The following is a 27,062-nucleotide window of genomic DNA, read 5'->3' as shown; positions in this document are numbered from 1 at the left end:
ACTACTTGAGGAAGGGGGGTGGGGGGGAGGGAAGGTTGGCAGAGCAGGCATCCAAGAGCTGCCCAAGGTAGAGGGGGCTTGTCAGGACAATGTGAATGTCCAGGCTGCGCGGCAGGGCTTCGTATCTGCCCCGGACCTGGGCGGCTTCACCCCAGACCAGGCAGAGCCCTCAGGGAGTACTCTCACAGGCCCCTGGACTTTTGCTTTGAAGCTGTTAACCACATTTGCAGTTATTTGGGTGACTTTCCCTGTGAGTTCACGCGTCAGGGACTGTCTTGATTAATCATTACTGTATCCGTTGTACTTGGTGACTGACTAGTGTTTCAATATTGGTGGGATACAAGGCAGGATGCTTTGTAACTTAGGGAGGCACATATGTGTGATGTAAGACGAAAGAAATGTAGGAGTATTTGAAAGTAAATTCATAAAAATGAATAATTCTCTGGGGGAGGAAAGAAATTCAATCAGAGAGCATATTCAGGGGTCTTCCAGTTATATTGGTAATGTTTCATTTCGCAAATAATTCATTGACTGCATTATTTTTTGTACATTTTTGTCTTAAGTACTCCATTTACGCATTTAAAATATACATATGAATGAATGAATGAGGATAAATGCAGTGGGCCATCAGAGCCCATTAAGAATTTAAGATGTTGGGGCCCTAGGGGGCTCAGTCAGTTAAGCATCCAGCTTCGGCTCAGATCATGATCTCACGGTTCATGGGTTCAAGCCCCACGTCAGGCTCTGTGCTGACAGCTCAGAGCCTGGAGCCTGTTTCAGATTCAGTGTTTCCCTCTCTCTCTTCCCCTCCCCTGCTCACACTGTCTCTTTCTCCCTTTCAAAAATAAAAACAAAAACAAAACATAAGAATTTAAGATGTATACCCAAGCAACCTTATTCTGATTCCATTTTCATCAAGCAACTTTAACTCAACTTGAACTTGCTCACTGAGGCAATGTGTAGTTCAGGTCAATCTTCACATCTGGTCCTCTTGCCAATAAGTCCATTCTTCAATATCACGGGCATGCTGGTATACTCTCCCTGGCAGTGTATGTTGCTTGGTCAGACTGAACCATTTCTTTAGGATTTAATCAATGCTGGGGCACTAAACACATTGACGAGGGAGCCTTTGAAGGGCCTGCCCCTGAAGCATGGGACGTTCACCGCTATCTGAGACCTCTTGGGAACATTCCAACCAGCCTTCCCAGGTCAAAACCCTTTTCTCTGAGCCTACCTTCAGACTTACGTAGTCTTAAAAGTGTTATTTAAATATTTAAATCCTGCGTTGCAATTTAACTTTCTAAAAGCTTGTGTTTCGTGTTTCTGACCATATTGTAGGCTCTTGAAGATGAATTCTCCCCACCTGCAAAGGCCCAACAGAGTACCCTGTAGAAGCCTGTGATCCTGATGACTTCCAGGGAACCACAGCTCCTGGCAGTCAAGCCCCCGGGCAGTCCCCTCCCTCTATGACTCTGGGCGTGGTGCGTGACTTGCTCCGGCCAATGGGACATTAGCAAGCAGAGACAAGGAGAGGCTTGAGAAGCATTAGCCCTCTCAGACCGGCTACCATGTAAAAGCTCAGGCTAGATGACTGAATGATGACAGAGAGAAGTACCCTTTCATCCATCCATCCCTGCCAGGACCCCAGACGTACGGGCAAGGCCGCCTTAGACCCGCCAACCAACCCACGAGCTGGACGCAGCAATGCAAGCGGGCTGCTTCCTTGCCACTTCATCTCGACGTTGTCATGCTTGGATGTGAAGGTACAACTGCTGTAGCCATCTTTTGACTTTGAGAGGAGCTTCTGGAGAACGAACCAGCATTGAGGATGGGAAAGTGAAGAAACAGGAAGAGCTTGGGCCCTTGATGACATTATATAGTTGCTATTAATATTAATGATGTTAATGAACTTACTAGTTGATAAGCTCAACTTCTGAACTTTTTCTTATATGAAATGGCCTATTTCCTCATTGCTTAAGTTCCTTTGAGCTGGGTTTTCTGCTACGTGCAGCTGAAGGCACCCTCTTTTCTCTACACACAATGTGGGGCTCGGATGCATGACCCTGAGCTCAAGTCACATGCTCCACCCCCTGAGCCAGCCAAGTGCTCCCCGCAGCTGAAGGCATTCTAACTGACACACTCCGCAACCAGCTCTACCCGTACAAGTAGAAAACACCTGAAACGCCCTGCATGTAACAGACCAATGATCAGTGTGTCTTTGCTGAGGAAGTGAAAGATTTTGTGGTCGAGACTGCTAGTTTACTTACCCAACAACCGTTCTCCCCTTCCCCCTTTTTTATTTATTCTTTTTAAATTTTTTAAATGATTTACTTATTTTTGAGACAGAGAGAGACAGAGCATGAGCAGGGAGGGGCAGAGAGAGAGGGAGACACAGAATCGGAAGCAGGTGCCTCAGCACAGAGCCTGATGTGGGGCTCGAACCCATGAATATGAGATCATGACCTGAGCCGAAGTCAGAGCCTTAACCGACTGAGCCACCCAGGTGCCCCCCCTTCCCCCTTTTTAAAAAAATTTTGTTTAAATTTATTTTTGAGAGACAGAGAGAGCAGGGGAGGGTCAGAGAGAGAGAGAGGGAGACACAGAATCTGAAGCAGGCTCCAGGCTCTGAGCTGTGCTGTCAGCACAGAGTGCAACGTGGGGCTTGAACCCATGAACTGTTACAGCATGACCCGAGCTGAAGCCGGACACTTAACCGACTGAGCCACCCGGGCGCCCCTCTTCCCTTCCCCCTTAATTACAGAACTCTAAATTCTAGGTGAGCATATCGCCAGCCATCTAGAACAAAAGACTAGTTCTCTACTTCTTTGTAGGCCGTGTGACTGAGTGCAAGCCACACACGAGCAGAAGTACTGTGTGGGAAGGCTGCTTGCCAGGGGCTGACTCAGCTGGAAGAAACCTTTCTTTTTTTCCCCCTTCTGCCTTTATCTTTCTACCCCCAGCTTGGTTTCTCTGATGTTCCAAGCACTCTGTTAGGCCATAAGGTGACCTTGAGGATGGGAGCCACGAGCTAGGATGGTCAAGCCGAAAGACAAAGCAGGGGTCCCGAGGACAAAGTAGAGCTGCCGTAGCATCTCTGGGCTGCCTGGCTTCAGATTTGTCAACGAGAGAAAGAAAAACCTTGATTTTGTTTAAGACACTGCTATTTTCAGTTTTTCTTTTATATTCAGCCAACTAAAATCCCAACTTTCCTCTCAAAATATTAAAGACCGGTGTGGAAGAGTATATGAAGAGTATGAATAATGAGGAGTCGCTCGTCTGAGGGCTGAGGAAGCCCCTCCTTTGTCCCCACTCCCCGGCAGCAGCATTTGGGAGTCACTTTCTCTGTGCCTTGGTTGGAATTCTAGATTGCAAGTAATAGAGTTCAACTCTGGCTAACTGAAGCAAAGGAAGATTTGTCAGAAGGACATTAGAAGTCACCGAATTGGCAGGAGGCTGGAAAACTGCCCTGGGGATGGACAGGAGTCTGAGCAACACCGCAGTTTAGGCTTCAGGAGCCTGCAGTCTAGCAGCAGGAACAGACTGCCAGGTCGCTGGCCCTGCCGCTGGCCCTGCCGCCCTGCTGTCACTGCACGAATGAATAGCTTCTGACCCATGTTTTAATCCTTGTAACTGTCACTCAGTGTCCAATGTCTCAGGAGAGACTATATGAATTGGGGAGAGGTAACTTAAAAAAAATTTTTTTTTAAAGATTTCTTTTATGTCTTTATTTTTATTTATTTATTTTTTTTCGAGAGAGGCAGAGAGTGAGCAGGGGATGGGCAGAGAGAGAGGGAGACACAGAATCTGAAGCAGGCTCCAGGCTCTGAGCCGTCAGCGCAGAGCCTGACGTGGGGCTCGAACCCACAGACTGTGAGATCATGACCTGGGCCGACATCGGATGCTTAACTGACTGAGCCACCCAGGAGCCCCCCCCCGCAAAATTTTTTAAGCTTATTTATTTTGAGAGAGAGAGTGAATGGGGTAGGAGTGGAGAGAGGGAGACAGAGAATCCCAAGCAGGCTCCACACTGTCAGCTCAGAGCCTGACATGGGGCTTGGACTTACGAACCATGAGATCATGACCTGAGCTGAAACCAAGAGTTGGATACTTAATTGAATTAGTCACCCAGGTGCCCTCCCCTTTTGTTTAAAATAAATTTTTTTTAGGGGAGAGGTAACTCTTTAAAAGAAAACCAGGATGAGGTGCCTGTGTGGCTCAGTCGTTAAGCGTCCAACTCTCGGTTTTGACTCAGGTCATAATCTCATGGTTCACGAGTCTGAGTCCCGCTCAGTGCTGACAGCACGGAGCCTGCTTGGGATTCTCCTTATCCCTCTCTCTCTGCTTCTCCCTGTGCACTCTCTCTCTCAAACATAAATAAAAACTTAAAAAAAAAAAGAGAGAAAACCAGGGTGTTATTATGATGGAGAAATGGAAACTGTACAGCCCAAAAATTATACATATTCATCATATCCAAGCCAGAGTCCAGTGAAGAGCACTTGACTGGCTGCAGCCTGGTTTCCAAGGTCCCAATCCCTCTTTTCTCCATGAAAGATGTCTCTTCTCAGGTGCCTTGTCTATTGTATTCCCTAGTTTTGGCTTGGCCACCTTACTCTGATCTGGCTTTCGGTCTTTATTTTTTTCTTTGCTCTTTAGGGAATGATAGAACAGGAAAGTAAGAAAGAGATAGTAGAGAGATTCTATTTCAACCCCTTCATTTTCTAAGGCCATTTTTATTTTATTTTTTATTTTTATTTTTTGAGACAGAGAGAGTGCACAGAGGAGGAACAGAGGGAAAAAGAGACAGAGAATCTTAAGCAGGCTCCACACCCAAGAAAAGCGCAAGGCAGGGCTCAATCTCATGACTGTGAGGTCATGACCTGAGCCAAAATCAGGCCAGATGCTTTACTGACTGAGGCCCAGGCGCCCCTGAACCTCTTCAATCTCTAAATAGATACTAGGTTTCCCCAGATCTTGACTTGCATGTTTCTGACTGTAGCCAGTGTTGAGTAGAGATTGTGTCTTGTGCATCCTGGTGTTGGTTGGGGGAGGTCATGGCGCAGACATGAATGCTTGTTGACCTGTGAGCTAGATTCAGGCGATCAGAGGCTCCTTGCTCCCTCCTCTGTCCTTGGAGTATGGATTTCACTTGTCTTTCCCGTTTTGCCAAGAACATAGCCTTGAGAGAGTGATGTGCTGTTGAGAACACCCGCATGGTATAAGACGTAACTGAACCCAGTTAAGGCCTCTACAAATACTTTTAATATTTGACCGGCAGGGGCCAGGGTCCGTTCATCTTCCTGCTGCCCAAGACAAGCCTCATACGAAATGACCACCCACCAACAGAATGGCCTGCCTCTTTCTTTAGTTTTTCCCTGCCTTCCACCTCAGAGACCTTCAGATTACCCCCAGGAAGCTCCTGAGGAGGTTACAAGCCATCAGTGGTTGACCATTGACTGTATCTGATTCTTACTAACTGCTGTGGGTTCATGTCCCCCTTAAAATTCATGAGTTGGGGAGGGCGCCTAGGTGGCTCAGTTGGTTGAGCACCTGACTTTGGTTCAGGTCATGATTTCACTGTTGTGGGTTTGAGCCCCACATCGGGCTCTGTGTTGACAGCTCAAAACCTGGAGGTTGCTTTGGATCCTGTGTCTCCCTCCGTCTTTGCCCCTTCCCTACTCATGCTTTGTCTCTGTGTCTCAAAAAATAAAATGTTAAAAAAAAATAAAATAAATAAAATTCATGTGTTGAAGTCCTAACCTCAGAAGGTGACCTTATTCGGGATAAGGTCAGTATGGATGTAGTTAGTTAAACTGAGGTCATACTAGAGAAGGGTGGGCATCTAATCTAACATGACTGATATCCTTATAAAAAGGGGAAATTTGAACACAAAAACACACACACAGTAAGAATGTCATGTGAAGATGAAGGCAGAGATGAGGTGATTCTTCTACAAGCCAAGGACTGCTGTAGATCTCCAGGAAACCACCAGAAAGAAGTTAGGGGAGAAGCATGGATCACATTCTCCCCCACGGACCTCAGAAGGAACCAACCTAGCCCTTGGACTTCTAGCTTCCAGAACCATGAGACAATAAGATTCTGTTGTTTAAGCGACCCAGTTTGTAGTACTTTGTTTTGGCAGTCCTAGAGAACAAATCCATAACCTTCCAAGTGACACGTCCGCATTCCTGTTCGGGATGCAAACATAACCTCCTCTCACAGGTTAGAGAACTTTGTCCCTGTGACTCCTGTATTTACTCAATCTCACACCAATTCTTAACTACATTTTGTTGTTTTTCTAAAATGTTTTTTTTTTAATTTATTTATTTGAGAGAGAGAGAGAGAGCATGTGAACAGGGGAGAGAAGCAGAGGGAGAGGGAGAGGGAGAGAGAGAGAGAGAGAGAGAGAGAGGGAGAGAAAAAATCTTAAGCAGGCTCCATGCTCAGCGAGGAGCCCGACATGGGGCTTGCTCTCACCATCCTGGAATCATAAGACCTGAGCCGAAATCAAGAGTCAGACACTCAACTGAGCCACACAGGCGCCCCATTACTCTGAAATGTCTATTTCGCTGCCCCCCTCCAGTCCCATGCTTTACCATCTCACAGTTCAGTTATAACTGGTTCCCAGTTGTCTCCCTGATGCCGATGTTATTTCCTTTATCCATTTTCCATTCACCATCAGACCGATCCTCCAGCTTCCCCATGCCCACAACTTCCAAGCAGAGTGCTCCTAAGCCTTTCCTTTTTTCTACTGTAAAGCTTTCCCATTCCTCTCCCTGCCTTTGAGTCTCTACCGAAAGCAAACAGAGGTCACTAACTCTCTTGCCATAGCAAACTGCGAATCAGTAGTCTCTATCCTCATTTGGTAGTCTTTGTTTTTTGTTTTTGTTTTTGTTTTCTACAGAATGAATAAGGGAGGGGAAAAGGCAGGCTTTTTCTAGTGTTTTTTTGTTTTTTTTTTTTAATTTAGTGGGATGTAAGCCTAGAGCTGCAAGCAGCTTCTTGGCTCCAGTGCGGGGGAGGGGGGGGGCGGGGGGAGGAGCCTGTCTGAGAACAATAGCACGGAAATAATCAGAACAGGAAAAGGAGGCAGGGAGAGCAAGTCCAGACGGTGCCGGTTGAGGTCTTGGCTCCATCTGTGGCCAAAGTCAGCACTACTCCTGGACTTTTCAAGTTTTATGAGCCAGTGAATTCCTGTCTCCCATTTGCTGCTCTGAGTTTCCGTGGCTTGCAACCAAATGAGTTCTGAGCAATAAAATCTCTTTTTCCAGCTCTTCTGTCCCCCTTAGAATAAGGGGGGAGAGCTGTTTCTATAGTCAGGTGGAGAGAGAGGACTGAAAGCCCCGACACCTGGAACCCTGGCCTAGCAGAATTCCATGGGTGTCTGTCGCACTATCTGCGGTTCTGTCCCAAAGTTGGGCCCTAAGGTCACAGATTCTTAGATCACTGTCCTCAGTTCTCAGCCACTGTTCTTCAGAGCAGGACACACAGGAGTCGCCGGGCCCAGAGCGGTCCCCAGCTTCAGCTACGTGCCATATTAACACCAGCCTCTCCGTAGAACTGTAGGCTCTTGTGGTTTCCAAACACTGTCCACCTCTTGGTAAAGTCTCTCTGGTGAGGGGGTTACTCAGTGTAACCCAGAAAGTTTTTCTGAATCTCAAATCTTGGGACTTGTATTTCTTTTCCTACCAAAAGGCTCTGGGCTTCTACATAATTAGTCCATTCCCCTCCAGGGCTCCACAGACCTCGGAATCTTGAGTTGTGACTCAGTTTTTATCAAGTAACAAAATCTTCCCTTCCCCAGGACAAAAGTATGCATTTATATTTGTATACCAAAAGAAGCCATTTAAGTGACTTTGCTGAATACAGAAAATCTGCTCCTAGATGACTTTGTGTCTGCTTATTCAGAGAAGCAGCTTCTGTGGTTTAAAAAAAGGAAAAAGGAAAAAAAAAAAAAGCTCTTCTTTCCCAGTACACCATCGGAACAATTTCTGCTTGTCAGGCTGGTCTCTGTCACCAAATCCCAGCTTCTGTGCCTTTGCACATGCTGTCCCCCAGCTTCACCTTTCCGCTTTTGGAGTCTTATAATCCAAGACCACACTACTGAGTAGTTATATAATCATTTGCTCTCTCTCATTTTTTCATAAATATTAGTATTTTCTCTTAACTAGTGTTCACATTCTTTGAAGACAGGAATCTTATTTTCTTTGTACATTTTTTAGCTCCAAGCATTGATGAGTGAATGACAATGGATAATCAAATACCTTTAAAAAAAACTTTTTTTTAATGTTTTTTAATTTATTTTTGAGAGACAGAGAGAGACACAGAATCTGAGGCAGGCTCCAGGTTCTGAGCTAGCTGTCAGCACAGAGCCCAACGCGGGGCTCAAACCCACGAACTGTGAGATCATGACCTGAGGTGAAGCCGGACGCTTAACCGACTGAGCCACCCAGGTGCCCCAATCAAATAAATACCTTTTGTAACAAATGGTTCTTTCAATACTTGTATTTTCATACAAGGTGATGCAACATAAGCGATTAAATCTTTTTGAAGTCTATATTGTCATGGTAAATATTATTAGTATTTTAATTTTTAAATACTTTTAATCATACATTTATTTTGAAAACTAGAGTTTATTTTTGTGTCACAGTTAGAAAAACAGTATTTTTTTTGCATTTCTAAAAATTAGTATTCAGAAATTTTACATGTAAATTAACTTTAATGTATCTCTTTAATATTTTGAATTCTCTACCCCAAACTTAAAATATAAAACTCATGCACTATTGATTACCCCAAACTGTAAAGTTCCTAGTTACCTTCCTCTTTATCTTTCCAATAAGAAGTTTGTAAAAAATAAAACATTTAAAAAATACATTTTTTAAAAGTAATTTCAGCTTCTCAAAATGTCAAATGGCTTAAAATTTAATTTAATATTTCTTTTCTGTTGCTAAAGGCGAATATATAGTTTGATGTTAATACAACTAAAACTTTTTTGGGTGTCCTGTAAACATCCCTTCCGTTAACGGTACCCTCCTTTGGAAATGTATCCACCCTTGCTACCTTTCAAGAGGAACCGGCAGGCGAATGCAATATTTCCAAGCCCTTAGATTTTCCATCTGTTCAGTGGCTCGCTTTGGACCCCTAAAGTGAGGGGGTCAGTTACCCCTTCTCATTTTCAGTAGGTTTATTCATATGAGTTTCAATAGTTTTATTCATATGAGTTATATATAAACTCATATGTGAGTAGTTATATAATCATTTGCTCTCTCTCATTTTTTCATAAATATTAGTATTTTCTCTTAACTAGTGTTCACATATGTGAGCTCATATGTGAGTTTATATATATTCCTGAAGTGACATACAATATATAGTTAATACACATAAGGGACTTTTACTGTAAATACAAGACTTAAATTTGTTTTGCTGATTTTCCTTTAACAATAACATGTGAAAAAAAACAAACTCTTCAAATTTTAGACTGCTTTTCCATTTCTTCAGCTCCTAATAAGCACTAAGAAGCAATTTGCATCAATTCGCCACCTACTCCTTGGCATCCCCAATTCCTCCAGCAGTGATTGCGAAGGTGGCTTCATTTTCAGGCATCTCTGGGCTAACAGAATACAAGGGAACAGAGGTTTATAAAAAGCTCCATTTCTATAAATACCATATTCATGTCACAGGCATCACACTCCTATCAGTCTGAGCCTCCAGAGACATTTCAGAGTTGCGAGAGCTAAATGTGGACTACAGAAATTTACCTATAAGTATTACCAACCCTCACAAACACTTACTGAACAACTTCCATTTGCAAGGTTCTGAATATCAAGAAACATCGCCCCAAACTTGGAAACAGGCAGAAGGAATAACTAGGGGTTCCTTCAGTCTACTCCCAGGCAGGTGTCGCAGGCCTCTGGGGGCCGGATTCAAAAGGGATATGCACGTTTCTACTGATTAAACGAATGCAGGGGAAAACTGTGAAAGGCTCTGAAGTGCACTGAAAGATTACTGAGCACCATTGGTGGAAAAATAGGGTGGGGCACCTTGGTGGCTCAGTTGGTCGAGCGTCTGACTTCAGCTGAGGTCAGGATCTCCCCGTCTGTGGGTTCGAGTCCGGCGTCAGGCTCTGTGCAGACAGCTCAGAGCTCAGAGCCTGGAATCGGCTTTGGATTCTGTGTCTTCCTCTTTCTCTGCCCCTCCTCCACTCAAGCTCTGTCCCTGTCTCTCAACAATAAATGAACATTAAACAAAATTAAAAAAGAAAAGAAACATAGGTTGCTCAGCACACCCTTCCTGGTTCCCCAGGTTCTGTGAGGACTCTGCCTTTCATGGTCTTTGAGCTACTTTACAACTTGGTAAGTTGTAGGTAACCAAGAGTAATACAAATTATTCTTGTCCATAGAAATGTAAATTGTATGAGGAGGAATGCAATTGATTATTGTCCTATGGATACTGACCTGCTTTTGATCAACTTATAGTTCATGTTAGCATTCCTTATTTGGCTCCATATATATGCTTATTTGATTTTTTCTTTGATCTGGTTATAAAATTGTATTATTTCCTGCATTAATTAATGAGTTAAATAAAATCTTTGACATTTCATGTTTGTATGTGATTATATGGTCTTTAAAATTTTACCTTTTAATTTATTCTACAACGCTGTAGGAGTCGAGGTTAATTTGTAGGAAACGGATAGCAACGCAGATGACTCTTGTCTGAGGACAATGCAGATGCTGCCAGGCTATAGCACTGGAATCATTGTGCAGAGAAGCAACTGACTTCCCTCCAGTAGAAAAGACAACTTCAAATGTTATAATTTATCACCTGGTAGGATATTAACCAGTTTTCCATCTATTTGCAAATTTATTTCATCATTCTTTTGATTGACTATGTAAATCTCGGTTAAATTATCCTTTGAATCAATTTCTTCGTCAAGTAAGGAGTTGAAGCAAGCCTTTGATATATGTTTTATATTTATTTGCAAGAATGTCACGTTTTTTAACTTGTGAAAATCATACCTTATTATGTACTAGATTTTACAGATTTCACAAAAATGAGACAGAGTTCTTTCTTACTCTCAAGAAGTCTAACAGGTGCGGGGCGCCTGGGTGGCTCAGGCGGTTAAGCATGCAACTTTGGCTCAGGTTCCGATCTCATAGGTCATGAGCAGGTGCCCCACTTCTGGGTAAGTGAGCTTGAGCCCTGCTTTGGGTGAGCACGAGCCTGGCTTCTCTCTCTCTCGCTCACTTTCAAAGAAAAAAGTCTAATAGGTGAACTATGACAAACGATTAATATGCAAAGCAAGGTAAATTGCATAAAGTCTGTCTATATATATATATATATAATAGAACTCTGAAGAGAGGAGACATTATCCCAACTAGGTTGATTAGGAAAGGCCTCACAGATAACTGAAGAGGCTTTTCAGGCAGAAATGGGTGGTATTCCAAGGAGAGGGAACAGCATGAACAAACAACTGGAATAGAGATACTTGTTTTGTAGATAAGAATAAGAAGAATACGGAGTTAGGTGTAGATATGCCCCACTTAAAGTACCTGTGGGACGCTCCTGCAGCGGAGCTCTGCAAGCAGGTGGAAATGAATATCTAAAGTTTGCGTAAAAGGTCAAACAAGAAATAAAAATTGGAAAACCACTGATCACAAGACAAAGAGCCTACTGCTACTTCGTGTTGTTATTCTATCCAGGTTGTGGTGACCGTTTAGTAATATTAGTAGTTTTCATTTATTAAGTATTTACTAATTTACTCCAAGTCTCCTTTAATTATTTTATTTAAATCTTATGAGAACCCTTGGGTATGAATTATTATCCACATTTTACAGAGGAGAAGATTGAAGTTCAGAGAGAAGTCATTTGCCCAAGGGGATACTGCTGGTAAATGAAGATGCCAGATTAGAGACTAAGGTATTTGACTCCAAAGCTCATGTTCTTTTTTTTTTTTTTGAGAGAGAGAGAGAGAGACAGAAAGAGAAAGAGAGAGAGAACACAAGTGGCAGAGGGGCAGAGAAAAAGAGAGACAAATTGAGAATCCCAAGCAGGCTCTATGCTTTCACGGCAGAGCCTGATGTGGGGCTCAAACTCATGAACTGTGAGATCATGATCTGAGCTGAAATCAAGAGTGAGATGCTTAACCGATGCCCCCAAAGCTCAAGTTCTTAACCACTAGACTAAACTGCCTCTCAAAGTTGGTTTTCATTTTTTGATTTTGTTGGTTCTGTTTTGTTTTCTGAGGGGGTAGAGATGAGGCTGTGTACTCCGAGCTGTGGTCAGGTTACCTCCCTTAGGAAACAGCAGGGGGCCCCCCTGAGGACCGCAGATGGGCTATAAATAAGGCTTGCTGCGCTAAAATGAGAGCTGGTAGGAAGGCCTGAACAGAATCAGGAAAGAACCTTTTGTTGGCAGATACTCAGCTGGCCACTTACAAATGGCAGGAAGATAAGGAGGTGAGAAAGAGGGAGGCCTAGCAAGCTATCTACAAAGTTGAACTGGTGTTTTTTTGTTTTGTTTCTTTAAATTCTGTTCTAGAAACAGAATAAAAATCAATTACTTCAGAAACTTCACCATTTGGGTACCTTTTCAATTTTTGGTAATTATTTAAAATTTGTTTTTCCTTTGAATTCAGTGAGATTCTTTGTTTTTACTGTCCACTGATCTCAGATATGCTAAGTAGAATAAAATAAATGGGGTTTTCTTCACTCAAAAGCTTTAAAGGGAGAGAAATGCATACCTGGGGGCCATCAATAGTTACTTATGGGAGCAGCGACTGCAGTGACATCCTAGGGAAAGAACTGAGTCCCTTTTTGCAGTCACTCCTGTACCTCTGGGAATTCTTCTGATAACCCTTTCTGCCCAATTCCTTGAGAATTTTGTCTTTTCTCTGAACAGGAAATGCTTTTCTATACATCTGTATAAGGTAGTAGTTGAGGCCCTGGAAGTAGCTATAGTAGACCAGCTAAGACTGTCCTCGATAGATCATCTTCAGCAAACTAAAAAATAGTGTAATGATTAAAAGTTTCGGCCCTAGGGGTGCCTGGGTGGCTCAGTCCGTTGGGGGTCTGACTCTTGATTTCATAATCTCACAGTTTGTGAGTTCAAGCCCCATGCCAGGCTCCGTGCTGACAGCATGGAGCCTGCTTGGGATTCTCTCTCCACCCGCCCCTGCCTTTCCCCTGCTCATGCATGTTCTCTCTCTCTCTCTCTCTCTCTCTCTCTCTCTCTCTCTCTCTCTCTCTCAAAATAAACTTAAAAAGAAAAGAAAGACAAATAAAAGTGTCAGCCCTAGATTCAGACACCACAGATTCAAATCCTGGTTCCAACCTTTATTGATTGTGTGATTTCCGGGGAGTCCATTCATTTACTCTTTAAGAAAATATTTATTGAGCACCTGCTATATCCTTGTTATAGGCGCTTAAGATCTAGAACTGAAAACAAATAGACAAAGATTCCTGCCGTTGTAGAACTTGTATTTGGTGAGAAGAAAAAAACAGATAATAACTAATGAACATAATAAATAATAATATGTTAGAAGATGATGAATGTTACAGAGAAAGAAAAAATAGAACTGGCGGGGAGGGAGAGAAGTGTGGAAAGTGGGAGGAGCTGCAATTTTAAATAGGGAGATCTAGGCCCGTATTGTGGAGAAGGTAACATTGGATCAAAGACTTGAAGGAGGAGAGACTGGTAACCAGAGTGAGGGCTATGTGGGGAAAGAATATTCTAGGCAGGGATGACACTAAGCGCAAGGCCCCTAAAGTAGAAGTGTGGCTGGCATGTCCAACAGCAAAGTGCCCGCTGAGGTGGCGGTGCTGTGAGAAGGGGGAGCGCAGGGACAACAGGACAGGGACACTCACCTAGTGCTCTGAAACCGCTGTAGAGACTCGAGCTTTTATTAAAATGGGGAGCCGTTGGAGGGTTTAAAGCCAAGGTCAGACATGATCTGACTTAATCTTACAAAGGATCACTCTGGCTTCTATGTTTGAAATATATTGTAGGGGCGCCTGGGTGGCTCAGTCCGTCAAGTGTCTGACTCCTGATTTCGGCTCAGGTCATGACCTCACGGTTCACAGCTTTGGGGCCTGCATCGGGGCTCTGTGCTGACAGTTGGGAGCCTGCTTGGGATTCTCTCTCTCTCCTTCTCTCTCTGCCCCTTCCTTGCTTCTGCTCTCTCCCAAAATGAATAAAGTTTCAAAAAACAGTAACAAAATAAAATAGACTGCAGAGGGCCAACGGGTTACCTGTTTCCTCATGTGGCAAATAGGGACAACGACTTCCATCTGGTAGGACTGTTGTCATAAACGATGACATACACGGATCTGAGGCACTTGGTGCGAGGCCTGGGGCATAGTAGCCGCTCAGTAAGTATTAGTTACCACTATGAGCATCATCATCTTCTCAACGGAAAAGTTTTCTTTAAAGTCAAGAATTCTTTGTGGGAAATCCTTAGGGACCAGAAAGAAGGGAGGACAGGCTGCATAGCAAATTAAGTTTTGACGCTCTGATCTAGTTTTGCTGTTTTTATTCAAATTTATGGAAATTTGACATTACTAACCTCTACAATAACTTTGATTACCCTTTACTGAGCATGCAGAGCCCTAGTATTCTCTCAAGACTGTGGAACTGCAGGAGTTATTTGTTTCTGCAAATAGGGAGGATTTGATAAAACATGCAAATGATTGAACATACAGATGGAGTTCACTCATTTGTTAATTTGACAAATACTTACTGAGTTCCTACTATGTGCCAAGTACCATGTTAGGTGCTGGGGACATCAGTGAACCAGACTCAGTCCCTGTTGTGAGGAAGAGGAGCATGTGGCCCGCTGATGCAATTCAGAGTGAAAGGTGTTTAGGGAAAGTTCTAAGCACAGCAATCTGCCTAAGATATAGACCAAGAAAGTTACATCTATAAAAAGATGGAACAACCCTACTACCTATTTAATTCAATAAAGAACATTTCGATTGCTGAAGCTCCAGAAAGCACAGCCTTGGTACATCGTAGTTTCTAGGGACAAGTCATGAAAAAATGGTCTAAATGAAAACCAGATAGATGGGAGAACTGATTATTTAATATTTATTCAGTGCCAGTTCATAATAAGTACTGTGATTCATAGCAAAAAGCAGATTACGAGCTCATGTGACGGGGCGCCTGGGGGGCTCAGTCGGCCAAGCGTCCACCTTCGGCTCAGGTCATGATCTCATGGTTTGTGGTTTCAGGCTCCTCATCAGGCTCCGTGCTGACAGCTCAGAGCCTGGAGGCTGCTTCCGATTTTGTGTGTGTCTCTCTCCCTGTCCCTATCCCTCTCATACTCTGTCTCTCTTCCTCTCTCAAAACTAAATAAAAAAAAAAGAGCTCATCTGACTTCCTTTTGGCTGATTTTTTTCCCTGTTGGGGCGAGTTATTACAAATCCTTGCCTTGTTGCTCAGGGTTGGCTAATCAGCCAGTCACAAATATTACAGCTCAGGCACGGAGGGACTACAGCAGTGAGCAAGACAATCGTGTCTCTATCCTCGGGAAATGTGCTGTCTAGCATGGATGACGTACGTTATATAAATCATTACCAACGGAATATAAGCTCTATGAGGGTAGGGCCTTATCTTTTTGTTTTAGTCATTGTTCTATCCCCAGAACCTAGAATAGCTGGTATGTAGTGGGTCTCTCTGTAAAAATTTATTGTTTATAAGTTTTAATTAAGTAAATAAAGTTCTGCAAAAGAATATAAAGTATAGTATAGAGTACAGCCTAGACTGTAAGAGTTAGGGAAATTCCCTGAGGAAGTGATATTTAAACCGAAACTTAAAAACAAAATGTAACAAAACCTGGCAGAAGAAAGAAGAATATATCCCTATCACACTCTGTATTTTCCCTGCACGGACACGATTTGGTTGGAATTGATTCTTTCCTTATCTAGGTTTACTGTAAGCTTTGGAAAGTCAGGGAACAAGTCTATATGTCAACAGAATCTCTGAATCCCTGGAACCTAGTCCATAGTAGGGACTTGACGATGAATTGAATACTTTTTGAGAAAAAAATTCAAGCATGTAGTATCGGCCAGTGGCATAATCAGAGCCTCCTAGGAGAGGCAATTTTATGTAATGCCATATGGCCAGGCATCTGATTAAAAATGAGAAAATACTGGGTGCCTGGGTGGCTCAGTCAGTTAAGCGCCTGACTCTTGGTTTCAGTTCAGGTCATGATCACATGGTTTGTAAGATTGGGCCTCACATCCAGCTCTGCACTAATAGCATGAAGCCTGCTTAGGATTTCTCTTTTTCTCTTTGCCCCTCCCCAGCTTGCTCTCTCTCTCAAAAAGTAAACAAAAAAAAAAAAAAAGAAAAAAAAGATTTACCTGTCATAAATCTTGGCAATTCTCAGTTCTCCTCTTCCTTTTCTTAAGCTTATTCTTGTTGTTGAAGCATGAGCCAGAATGTGTCCCCCGATGGGTTTTTTGGGGTCTGCCTGAAAACTAAATTAATAATCACCTTTTCAGGATTTTTCAAAGTTTATTTATTTTGGGAGACAGGGCACACATGGGGGAGTGGCAGAGAGAGAGAGGGAGAGAGAGAATCCCAAGCAGACTCTGCACTATCAGTGCCAAGGCCGACGAGGGGCTTGAACTCACAAACTGTGAGAGCATGGCCTGAGCTGATCAGACCCTTAACGGACTGAGACACGCAGGTGCCCTTACACCTTTTCAGGGTTTATGATATGGATGATATACAGTAAAACCTGCAATTACAAGGCAATTTTTCTGTGGAGAACAGCAAGGGATGGGGTAGGTGTGTGTTGGAAGCAAGCAGAGGCTCATTTGTTAACTACGGAGCGGGGTAGGGTTTGGAGCTGCTGTCTGCCCGGCTGCCATCCACTGCAGGCTTTCGAGAGCCCTATGATGAACTGTTTACATTTTAATTAATTTTCTAAAAGGACAAAACACAAATAAAACATTATTTGCTGTCTTAGGATAACTCTTGGGGTAAGTGATTTTTCTTCTTTATAAACTACGAAGATTGAACTTATCCATTCATTTATTAGAAATATTTATTAATGGCCTACTATGTCCCAAGCACTATTCCAGTCTAATGAATAAGAAATACCCACTTGTCCTTAGGAGGCCATGATGTAAATGAGAACAGACTGAGAACCTCCTTATTCATTAACTGTACGCTGGAAGCCTTCAGCGTTGCGCTCATTATGAATTTGCAGTGAGAACAATCTTGGGAATATCTGTGTCTTTACTACTTAAGCCTGAAGTTTATTTTTCTAAAATGGTATACAGAAAAGATAAGTTTTTACTACATCTGATCATATGCATTAAAAAAAATATTATGATTGCAACGTTGTTATAAGTATTATTGATGCTCATCATGAGAGATACACTCACGAGGGACTAATACTCATCTGGCAAGAAGAGAAAGGTTCTCAGTAACCCTAATAGTGAGCCCGTTACAAAAACCACGGTGCAGGGGCGCCTGGGTGGCTCAGTCGGTTAAGCCTCCGACTTCGGCTCAGGTCAGACCTCACATTCGTGGGTTCGAGCCCCGCGTCAGACTCTGTGCTGACAGCCTGCTCAGAGCCTGGAGCCTGCTTTCGGTTCTGTGTCTCCTTCTCTCTCTGCCCCTGCCCCTCTCATGCTCTGTTTCTCTCTGTATCAAGAATAAATAAAACATTAAAAAAAATTAAAAAAAAAAAACCACGGTGCAGAAATCCTCAATAAAACACTGGCAAACCAAATCCAGAGGCATATTAAAAGGATTATACACCACGACCAAGTAGGATATACTTTAGGAAGAGAAGAGTGGCTCAACATAGGAACATCTTCAGTGTAATATACAATATCAACAGAATGAAGGGGGAAAAAATCCCACATAATCATCCCACCTGATGCAAAAAAAAGACCCCTCGGCTTTGAAATCATTAATAAGGGGATCTGAATATAAACTAATAGGTTATAGTTGATCAAAATAAACTGTGACACATCATAATAACCTCAGCTCTGGGAGAATATGGTTACAAGTCAGTTTAAATTCTGCTTGTTCCATGAAGGTGCTTAGGATTCTAGTTACTCTAAGCATGAGGATGACTGGCGTGAGGTTAAATGGATTGGAGGATGGTGGGGATACGAAGCTCTTTGGGAAAGGAGTCCGCCATTAGAAACTGCTGCTTGATTAAATGGCTCCGGGGTGAGGATCAGAAGATTCCTGGCTGGGGATGGGAGGATTGGTTAAGATTCAGCAGGCCTAGGGGCGCCTGGGTGGCTCAGTTGGTTAAGCCTCTGACTTCGGCTCAGGTCAGATCTCACGTTCGTGGGTTTGAGCCCCGCATCAGGCTCTGTGCTGACAGCAAGCTCAGAGCCTGGAGCCTGCTTCCGGTTCTGTGTCTCCTTCTCTCTCTGCCCCTCCCCCTCTCATGCTTTGTCTCTCTCTGTATCAAAAATAAATAAAACATTATAAAAAAAAAAGATTCAGCAGGCCCAGTGTTGGAACAAACACAGTTCATTAATTTTGGAGTGAACCACTATCAGGAAAGCAGCAGCCAGATAGTTGAGACTGACAGCAGAAGTCAGAAGGTTTGGAGTGTCTGGGTGGCTCAGTTGGTTAAGTGTCTGACTCTCGGTTTTGGCTCAGGTCATGATCTCAGTTTGTGAGTTCGAGCCCTGTATTGGGCTCTGCGCTGCTTGGGATTCTCCCTTTTTCTCTCTGCCCCTCCCCCCCCTTGCTCTGTCTCTGTCACTCTCAAAATAAATACATAGACTTAAAAAAATAAGTCAGGAAACTATATACCACATCTTCTTTATCCATTCACCAGTTGGTGGACATTTGGGCTCTGTCCATAATTTGGCTGTTGTCAATATGCTGCTGTAAACATCAGGGTGCATGGCTTCCTTCGATTTAGTGTTTTTTGTATCCTTTGAGTAAATACCTAGTAGTGCCATTTGCAAAAAGTTGATGGAGCGAGAGAGTGTTAGTTATGCTAAGCAAAATAAGTCAGTCAGAGAAAGACAAATACCATATGATCACTCATATGTGGAATTTGAGAAACAAAACAAATGAGCAAATGGGGAAAAAAAAGAGAAGTAAACCAAGAAACAGACTCTTAACTATAGAAAGCAAACTGATGGCGGTACCGGAGTGGCTCAGTCAGTTAAGCATCTGCCTCTTGATTTCAGCTCAGGTCACGATCTCACGGTTTGTTGGTTTGTTAGTTCTAGCCCCATGTGGGGTTTGGTGCTGACAGCATGGAGCCTGCTTGGGATTCACTCTCTCCCCCTCTCTCTCTGCCCCTCCCCTGCTCATGCTCTCTCTCTGTCAAAATAAGTAACCTAAAAAAAAAAAAAAGATTTAAAGAACAAACTGATGACTACCAGAGGGAAGGGGGGGTGGATTAAATAGGTGATGGGGATCAAGGAATCCACTTGTGATGAGCACTGGGTGCTGCATGAACTGTTGAGTCACTAAATTCTATCCTGAAACTAATATTACACAGTATGTTAATTAAGTGGAATATAAAGAAAAATGTCAAAAAAAAAGGAGTCAGAAGGCTAGATTGCTTTCTACAAAACAGCTGAAGGGGTAGGAAGCAGGAAAATGATCTCAGTTGGATAAAATAGCTGGAGTTGGGTTGTCTGTATAGTGCTTACAGATCAATGCCACCACTCTATTTTAATGGAATTAAGTTGTCCGGGTCGTCCTACATTATCAGTGGTTCTTCAAGGTCTTAAAAGAGTCTTTTTTGTTTGTTTTGTTTTGTTTTATTTATTTTTGATACAGAGAGAGACAGAGCATGAGAGGGGGAGGCGCAGAGAGAGAAGGAGACACAGAACCGGAAACAGGCTCCAGGTTCTGAGCTAGCTGTTAGCACAGAGCCTGATGCGGGGCTCAAACCCACGAACGTGAGATCTGACCTGAGCCGAAGTCGGAGGCTTAACCAACTGAGCCACCCAGGCGCCCCAAGAGTCTTATGTTCTATACAGTTAGGCTGCTTGAGACGCTGATGATATCAAACAGGTCTGTACACTCTGAACTTGCAAGCACTACACTTCCGCTTCCCTAATGTGCTTTTCCTGTGTGCCCTTCGTGCTATTCTTATTCGCCTATTATATTCCCCCTCAATCTCTCTTCTATTAGCTGTCACTAAGTTCCTTCAGGGCAGACAAAACTGTATTTAACTTTGTAGCAACCAGCTACACAGAGGTCCTCAAGAATATTTTTGAGGGGTGTCTGGGTGGCTCAGTGGGTTAAGCGTCTGACTTCGGCTCAGGTCATGATCTCACGGTTTGTGAGTCTGAGCCTCACATCAGGGCTCTGTGCTGGCAACTCAGAGCCTAGAGCCTGTTTCGGATTCTCTCTCTCTCTCTCTCTCTCTCTCTGCCCCTCACCCACTCGCACTCTGTCTCTCAAAAATAAATAAACATTTAAAAATAAAAATAAATGTTTTTGAACATAAGATATGGAAGTTACAAAAATATCAAGAAGAATATTAGATGGTAGAAAGATGAGTGCTTCCACAGGCGTCAGACCAATTAGAAATTTCTACCCAGGGGAGACACGCGGGAGAGTAAGCTAAACGGGTGGGGAGAAGTTTCCACAGCTGTGGTTACTGCTCCTCGCAGCTGGTCTCTCAGTACTGCTAGTGATTCTCCTATATGAGCATTTAAGCCCCCCTTTCCATTTTTGTCCCTTCATCTTGGATAACAATGGTTGCTTCTTTGGAACAAAAAAAATGAGGGCTCTCGGGAAGAAGCTTCCTCACCCTCCCCTTCTTTCTGCAATTTTCATACTCATCTACGCTTGTATTCATCCTTCCTTCTTCCCTCTCAAACTCTTCTTCTTTCTTATTCTAAGTCCTCTCATACCTTGAAGCCTTTGCACACATACTTCCCTGTAAACAAAAGCCCCTTTCCCACTGTGTGTGTTCATTTACCCCCTTGCCCACCAAGTGTCAGCCCTTCTTGGAAGCCTCGCCTGATTGAAATGGAGCACAGCCTGCTTGTCTGCGCTCCCATACCACCAGCTTCTCCTCCTTTAAAGGACACTTCATTGGGATTTTTAATCCGTGGGTCTCAGTCCCCTACTTTACTCCAAATCTGTATTCATCTTTGTAATGCCAGTGTCTAGAAAAGTGCCTATAATGTAAAAGGCACGGAATGAATACTGTTGAATGAGCAGACAGGAAGACAGTTTGGGTCTCCCTGGTCTGGATCCTTCTGGATACACATTTGTGATACACCTTCAAAGAAGTTGTAATTCAAGGAAGTTTTGAAAGGTGTCCTAACAGAAAAGTAAATATAAAAGGAGGTAGAACTTCTCTCTAATTGAAGTAATCCAATTCCACCTCATTTCAGATTATTTATTCATTTAATTTTTTTAATGTTTTTTTATTTATTTTTGAGAGACAGAGAGAGACAGTGTGAGCAGGGGAGGGTCAGAGAAAGAGGGAGACACAGAATCCGAAACAGGCTCCAGGCTCTGAGCTGTCAGCACAGAGCCCAACACTGGGCTCGAACCCCCGAACTATGAGATCATGACCTGAGCCGAAGCCAGATGCTTAACCAACTGAGCCACCCAGGTGCCCCCAGATAATTTAAAGAACAGGAAGGTGGAACATTTAGATGTATAGCCATGTTTTTTTCTTAGTAAATTATCGCTTGCCGTTACCAATGTGGTACCTTATGCACAAAACAGAACAGGTACTACTGCTTGTTACTGATCACTGTAGGTGAGGAGCCTGAATGTTAAGAATGTCATCTCCAAAGGGAGAGGATTTGGAATGAATTAAATGGGGAAATAAGTTACAGGGTGTGCAAAAGTGCTAAGGGAACATATAGAAAAGATATTATGGGAATAAAAATGTCCTCAAAAGTGATTCATAACCGAAGAGGTTATACGTAATCAGAATAGATCTCAACACACCATGACAGCCTTAGCTCCGGGGGAGCATCAAGCCAGTTCAAATTGTACTTGTTTCATCAAGGTGTTCCGGATTCCATGTAGAATTCTGTGTGGAGTTTATGTCCTTAGCCTTTCTTATAACACTTTGTTAATTTAGTAAAAGATATAGACTCTTCCCCAGAAAAAAATGCACATATGTACATACACAAACTTTTCATGTAAGTTTAAGGGATTCATGGTTTCTCTCTCCACTGGTGTCGATGGGTATTAGTAATAATAATAACAGCGAAGATTTATTGAATCCTTACTATGTGGCAGATGCCCTTCTTAACTTATCCAGTGATTTCCTTTTGCTTCAATTCCATATTTAGTAAATAACTTTGGATTAAAATTTGAATTTCTTTTTTTTTAATTTTTACGCTTTTTATTTATTTTTGAGAGACAGTGCGAGCAGGAGAGGGTCGAGAGGGAGACTCAGAATCTGAAGAAGGCTCCAAGCTGTCAGCACAGAGCCCGACGCGGGGCTTGAACCCACCAGCCTTGAGATCATGACCAAGTTGGACGCTTAACTGACTGAGCCACCCAGGCATCCCTAAAATTTGAACCTCTGTAGAGGACTGCCTACAAGGAGAGAATGCACTGGTTACAAGAACCTCAAATGTGGTTACATTTTTCACTATCAGTAAACTGGTCCTCTGATCTTTCACGGAGTCTCTTGAGCTTGATTAATGTGAGTCTGCTCCTGAGAAATGGATTGGTTCTCAGTAGGCCACCAAATTAAATCTCTGCCTGTAAGGCTAGGGGCCCTGAACTCTGGTCAGTTCACCAGGGTAATGGAGACATCTCTGCAAAGTTTCTCAAATGACAGCTTGCCAACCTCTCCCCAGGCATATAAGGCCCTGACGTACTGTGTGGTGTATGAGCTTTGGAGTTAGACCCCGGTTCAAGTTCGCAGTCATGTGACCTCAGGAAAATTGTTTAAGCATTGTAAGTATCTGCTTCTTCATTTTAAATGGCGGGGGGAAGTGGGGGTAGTAAAGGTATCTAACTGGTAGGGTATTTGTAAGAATAAAATGAAATAGTTCAGGTAAGGCATTAGCCCAGTGGCTACAATCATCTGCTTTCTTAATCCTGACTCAAACACACATTATCACTGTTACCTTGGGCTAGTTACTTAGCTTTATGAACTTTGGTTTCTTTAACTGTAAAATGGGAACAAAAAGACTTTACCTCTTAGGGCTATCATGAGGATTCAAGATATATTTAATATAACTCATTGAAAATGTACCACATGCCAGGTCCCTTAACGTATATTAGCTCTACCCTTACACTAATCGCGGCACTTGAGAGATTCTAAATAAATGGTAGCTTGATTATTTAATTAAATGATTCAGTTAAAACAGTCACTCTTTCAATGACATGTAGACCAAGAAACTTTTCTGAAAGTTTCTTTGAACTTCCTGAGTATTCTAATAGTTATAAGTAAGGCTCGAAGTAAAGTATGAGAAGGTATAGCATTCTGCATCCTTTGCGAAGGCTTTAATTTACTTCTATTTCTGACCCAGTAAAAACAGCTTCAGAAAACCACCCACATCCCTCCGTTAGCCTATTCTTATTTCCCTTTCTTTCATATTTTCTTCTCTTCTTTCCTCCTTTTCTCGGGGGATGGGAGGGTATGATGAGTAGGAGGAAGAGAGAGGGGTGGGAATATAGGGGTCAAGAGAGATGGTGTCATTTATCCCCACCTGGTTGAACAGACACAGCGTATTACATGGTTGAGGGTGAGACCCAGAACAGTCTGACCTTCAAACTAGGGCGCGGGGGTCATGAAGTACATGATTGTGCTGACGGTAGGGCAGGTTACATTTTCTAGGAGTAGCATAGGGAGCGCAGTGCAGTGAGGCTAAAAGAGCATCACCTTCAAAATCAAAGATTTGAAAATCAAAGATTTGATTTGAACCTGGGTTCAAATTCTGCCTCCGGGTTTTATTTATTTATTTAGAGAGAGCATGCACACGCGGGGGAGAGGCAGATAGAGGAAAGAGAGAATCCCAAGCAGGTTCCACACTGACAGTGCAGCGCCTGACACAGGGCTCAGTCTCACAAACTATAAGATCATGACCTGAGCCGAAATCACGAGTCAGAAGCTTAACTGACTGAGCCACCCAGGCGCCCTCAGCTCCCAGTTTTAAACTGTATGATTGGGCAAGTAGATACCCTGAGCCCCCATTTCCTCCTTCACAAATTGGGAATAATAGGAGCTCAGATACTGGTTGGAGTGGGGACCTTCAGGGGCCTGTGCGAGGGCAAGCTGGTACTGTCCCTGAGGGACAGCTGGAACTCCTGGTACTTTGCACTTGCTAAAGGGGAAGCTTTTGGATGGAATTTTTGAGAAGGGGGTCTCCTGAGGAGAGAAAGGCTGAGTGAACATGCCCAAGAATGAAGAGGATTCTTTGAGATTAAGGGAAGATAGGGAAAGAAGAGTACTGCAAAAAGTGAAGAATTTGGGGGAAAGAGAAAAGATTTTTTTAATGTTTATTTATTTATTTTGAGAGAGAGAAAGAGAAAGCATGAGCAAGCAGGGGAGGGGCAGAGTGAGAGAGAATCCCATGGGCTTGATCTCACGGCCCTTAGATCATGACCTGGGCTGAAATTAAGAGTCAGACTCTTAACTGAGCCACCCAGGTGCCCCAAAGATTTATTTTTTTTTTTGAGAGAGATAGAGAGTGTGAGTGAGCAAGGGGCAGAGAGAAAGAGAGAGAGAGAGAGAGAGAGAGAGAGAATCCTGAAGCAGGGCTCGAGCTCACCCAATATAGGGCTCAAACTCACAAACTGTGAGACCATGACCTGAACCAAAATCAGATGCTTAACCTACTGAGCCACCCAGGCGTCCCCAAAAACTTTCTTTAAAAGATTTTTTAAAGTAATCTCTACATAGTCCAACATGGGGCTCGAACTCACAATCCCAAGATCAAGAGTCATGCTCCACTGACTGAGCCAGCCAGGTGCCAAGAAAAGATGGTTTTTAAAAAGGGGTATGTTTAAGAAGTTTTGTTAAGTACTTCCTCCCACTCCCACCATTTTCTCATAAAGTATGCAAAAAAAATCTACACTTTTCTCCAAAGTTTGAAGATGGAATTCTGGGTTTTGGGCTAGGGGGACATGTAGCAATATTCTGAGATTTGCTTCAGAGAAAGAACAGGGGGGCCCAGGGAGCCTGAGGTATGCTGGGGTGCTATGGGAATTAGTTAAGATGATGCATAAAAACATCTGGTACCTGGTAAGCAATCAGTAAATAAAAGTCCTCTTAATGAAGTTCAGATAGTTAATTTTATTTATTTATTTCTTCATTTAAGTTTTTATTTTATTTAAGTAATCTTTACACTCATCATAGGGCTCAAACAACTCACAACCCCAAGATCAAGGGTGGAATGTTCTTCTGACTGAGCCAGCCAGGTGCCCCTGAATTTCGAATAGTTTAAATGACTTGCTCAAGGTCACCAGGCTTGTGAGCTTGGCTTACTATTTTTTCTTTAACCATACTGCCTCTTAATTTACGCAAATGATGTCCAACCACTGGGTGACAGACACCGCTAGAGAATAAACTGACTGCACATTTATAAGACTGCCGATGTTCTAAGATGGCTTTTTGTCTTGGCAAAACAGAATACACAAACGAAGCAGGTGGTCTTATTTGTTACTCCTAGTACTTGCCCTGGTCCGGAGCTTTGCAGGCTGATACTTTCACTTTTTATCTCCAGGCCTTCATCAGCTGGGTCATTTTAGTTCTAGAATCTGAATCTGTAAGCCTGTCTGGGAGGTAATACTCCGTTGTATGAGACAGCAGCTCCTTGCCTCTATAATTTTGTTCCTTTTTAATACGATGTGCCATCAAGTATAAAGCCTGGGATATAAGCCTCAATTATTGTCAGCATACTTGGGGACTCATACCAATTAGAGTGCTATTTCTCTGACAGGTCCCAGGCGAGCTGCAGCTTGGAGTTCTTCAACGCTGAGAAACAAAGATTTTCTTTATGGGAGGTTTTCTAATACCATTTGAGATCCTTTAGTTTAAATTTGTACTTTTTTTTTTCTGTTTCACGGAGTTGTGGCAATTTATGTGCTTTATATGAAGACGTGCATTTAATTTATATTGTTATAATTTAATATACTTTAGAATATACTAATTATAGTGAAGTTTGATTGCTCGCAACTTGGCTCAGTGGAGGAGATGATGTTTCAAAGCAGAGTCACCCAGCAAAAATACTAGTCTCTGTTACCTTCTCTGGCTCTTGGCTCACTTCATTACAAACCTCCTCCCCTCTCCCGCTCCTTCAATTATTTCCTTTCTGTCACCTCTCTATTTCTCCTTTCACTGTCTTACTGGAGCCAATTCAAAATGGTTTTACTCTTCTTGAACTTTCTACAAATATAAGAAAAAGAACCCCTATCTGACCCAATTTCCACAGATCTCCTTTGCCTTCTAACTCTAGATCGGCAGGTTCAGCCTCTGCAGTGTTCCCTGCTCACACCTGAAGGAAGAACATTGCTCTTCAACTTGTACTGTTTTATTTGAATGCAACCCACTTCCTCCCTCTGAGCCAATGAGTCATTTTCTCTTTTTAAAGTGAGCCCTAAAAATCTTCCATTTCTCTTCAGTTTAAAATTACACTCTTTGTGAAGTACTTGATGTCCTGGGTATGAAAGACACCCTATAAAACAGAGAAGATTGCCTTACCCACTCCAGGGCTACAGGCAGTGCGCGACCTGCCAAGTCTGCACGGTCCTGAGTTAAGTGGACATCACTTATTTTCTTCTTCATGGAGGCAGGCACATAGGCTGTTGCTCACTAGTGCGTTCCCAGAATGTTGATACACAGCAGATTTTTTAATAAGTATTTATTGAGTGAATAAATGATTGATTTCTCCCTCCTCAATATTTTTAACTTGCTTAATACCGTACATGCAGTTAATGTTTTTCACATTGGAATCTCCCGCGATTAAGTAGAAAATACTGATAAAAGAGTGTCAAAAAGTAAGAGATATAACTTGCAGAAGATGCAGCAATATTCTTAGGGTTAGTTTAGAAAATGCCTAAAGAGGGATGCTGGCTCAGTTGGGGAAGCATGTGACTCTTTCTCTTGGGGTGGTTTTGAGTTCTAGCCCCAC

At 42.9% G+C, this 27,062-nt stretch overlaps 1 protein-coding gene across 1 annotated transcript in view; it reads right to left on the bottom strand.

The window, feature by feature from the left end:
- Nucleotides 1-9,368: 9,368 nt before the first annotated feature.
- Nucleotides 9,369-27,062, bottom strand: part of DMC1 (DNA meiotic recombinase 1) — a 41,171-nt gene continuing 23,477 nt past the window's right edge. The window contains exons 13-14 of the mRNA XM_029954448.1: nucleotides 16,356-16,472; nucleotides 9,369-9,607 (exon numbers count right to left, since the gene is read on the bottom strand). Of these exons, the coding sequence (XP_029810308.1) occupies nucleotides 9,538-9,607; nucleotides 16,356-16,472 (187 nt within the window). The 3' untranslated portion in view covers nucleotides 9,369-9,537. The remainder of the gene's footprint in view (nucleotides 9,608-16,355; nucleotides 16,473-27,062) is intronic.

The sequence above is a fragment of the Suricata suricatta genome, chromosome 10, assembly GCF_006229205.1.
Source record: "Suricata suricatta isolate VVHF042 chromosome 10, meerkat_22Aug2017_6uvM2_HiC, whole genome shotgun sequence".
In the NCBI taxonomy this organism is placed as follows: Eukaryota; Metazoa; Chordata; class Mammalia; order Carnivora; family Herpestidae; genus Suricata; species Suricata suricatta.
The sequence above is the reverse complement of the archived record's forward strand: the minus strand, read 5'-3'. Positions and strand labels throughout refer to the sequence as shown.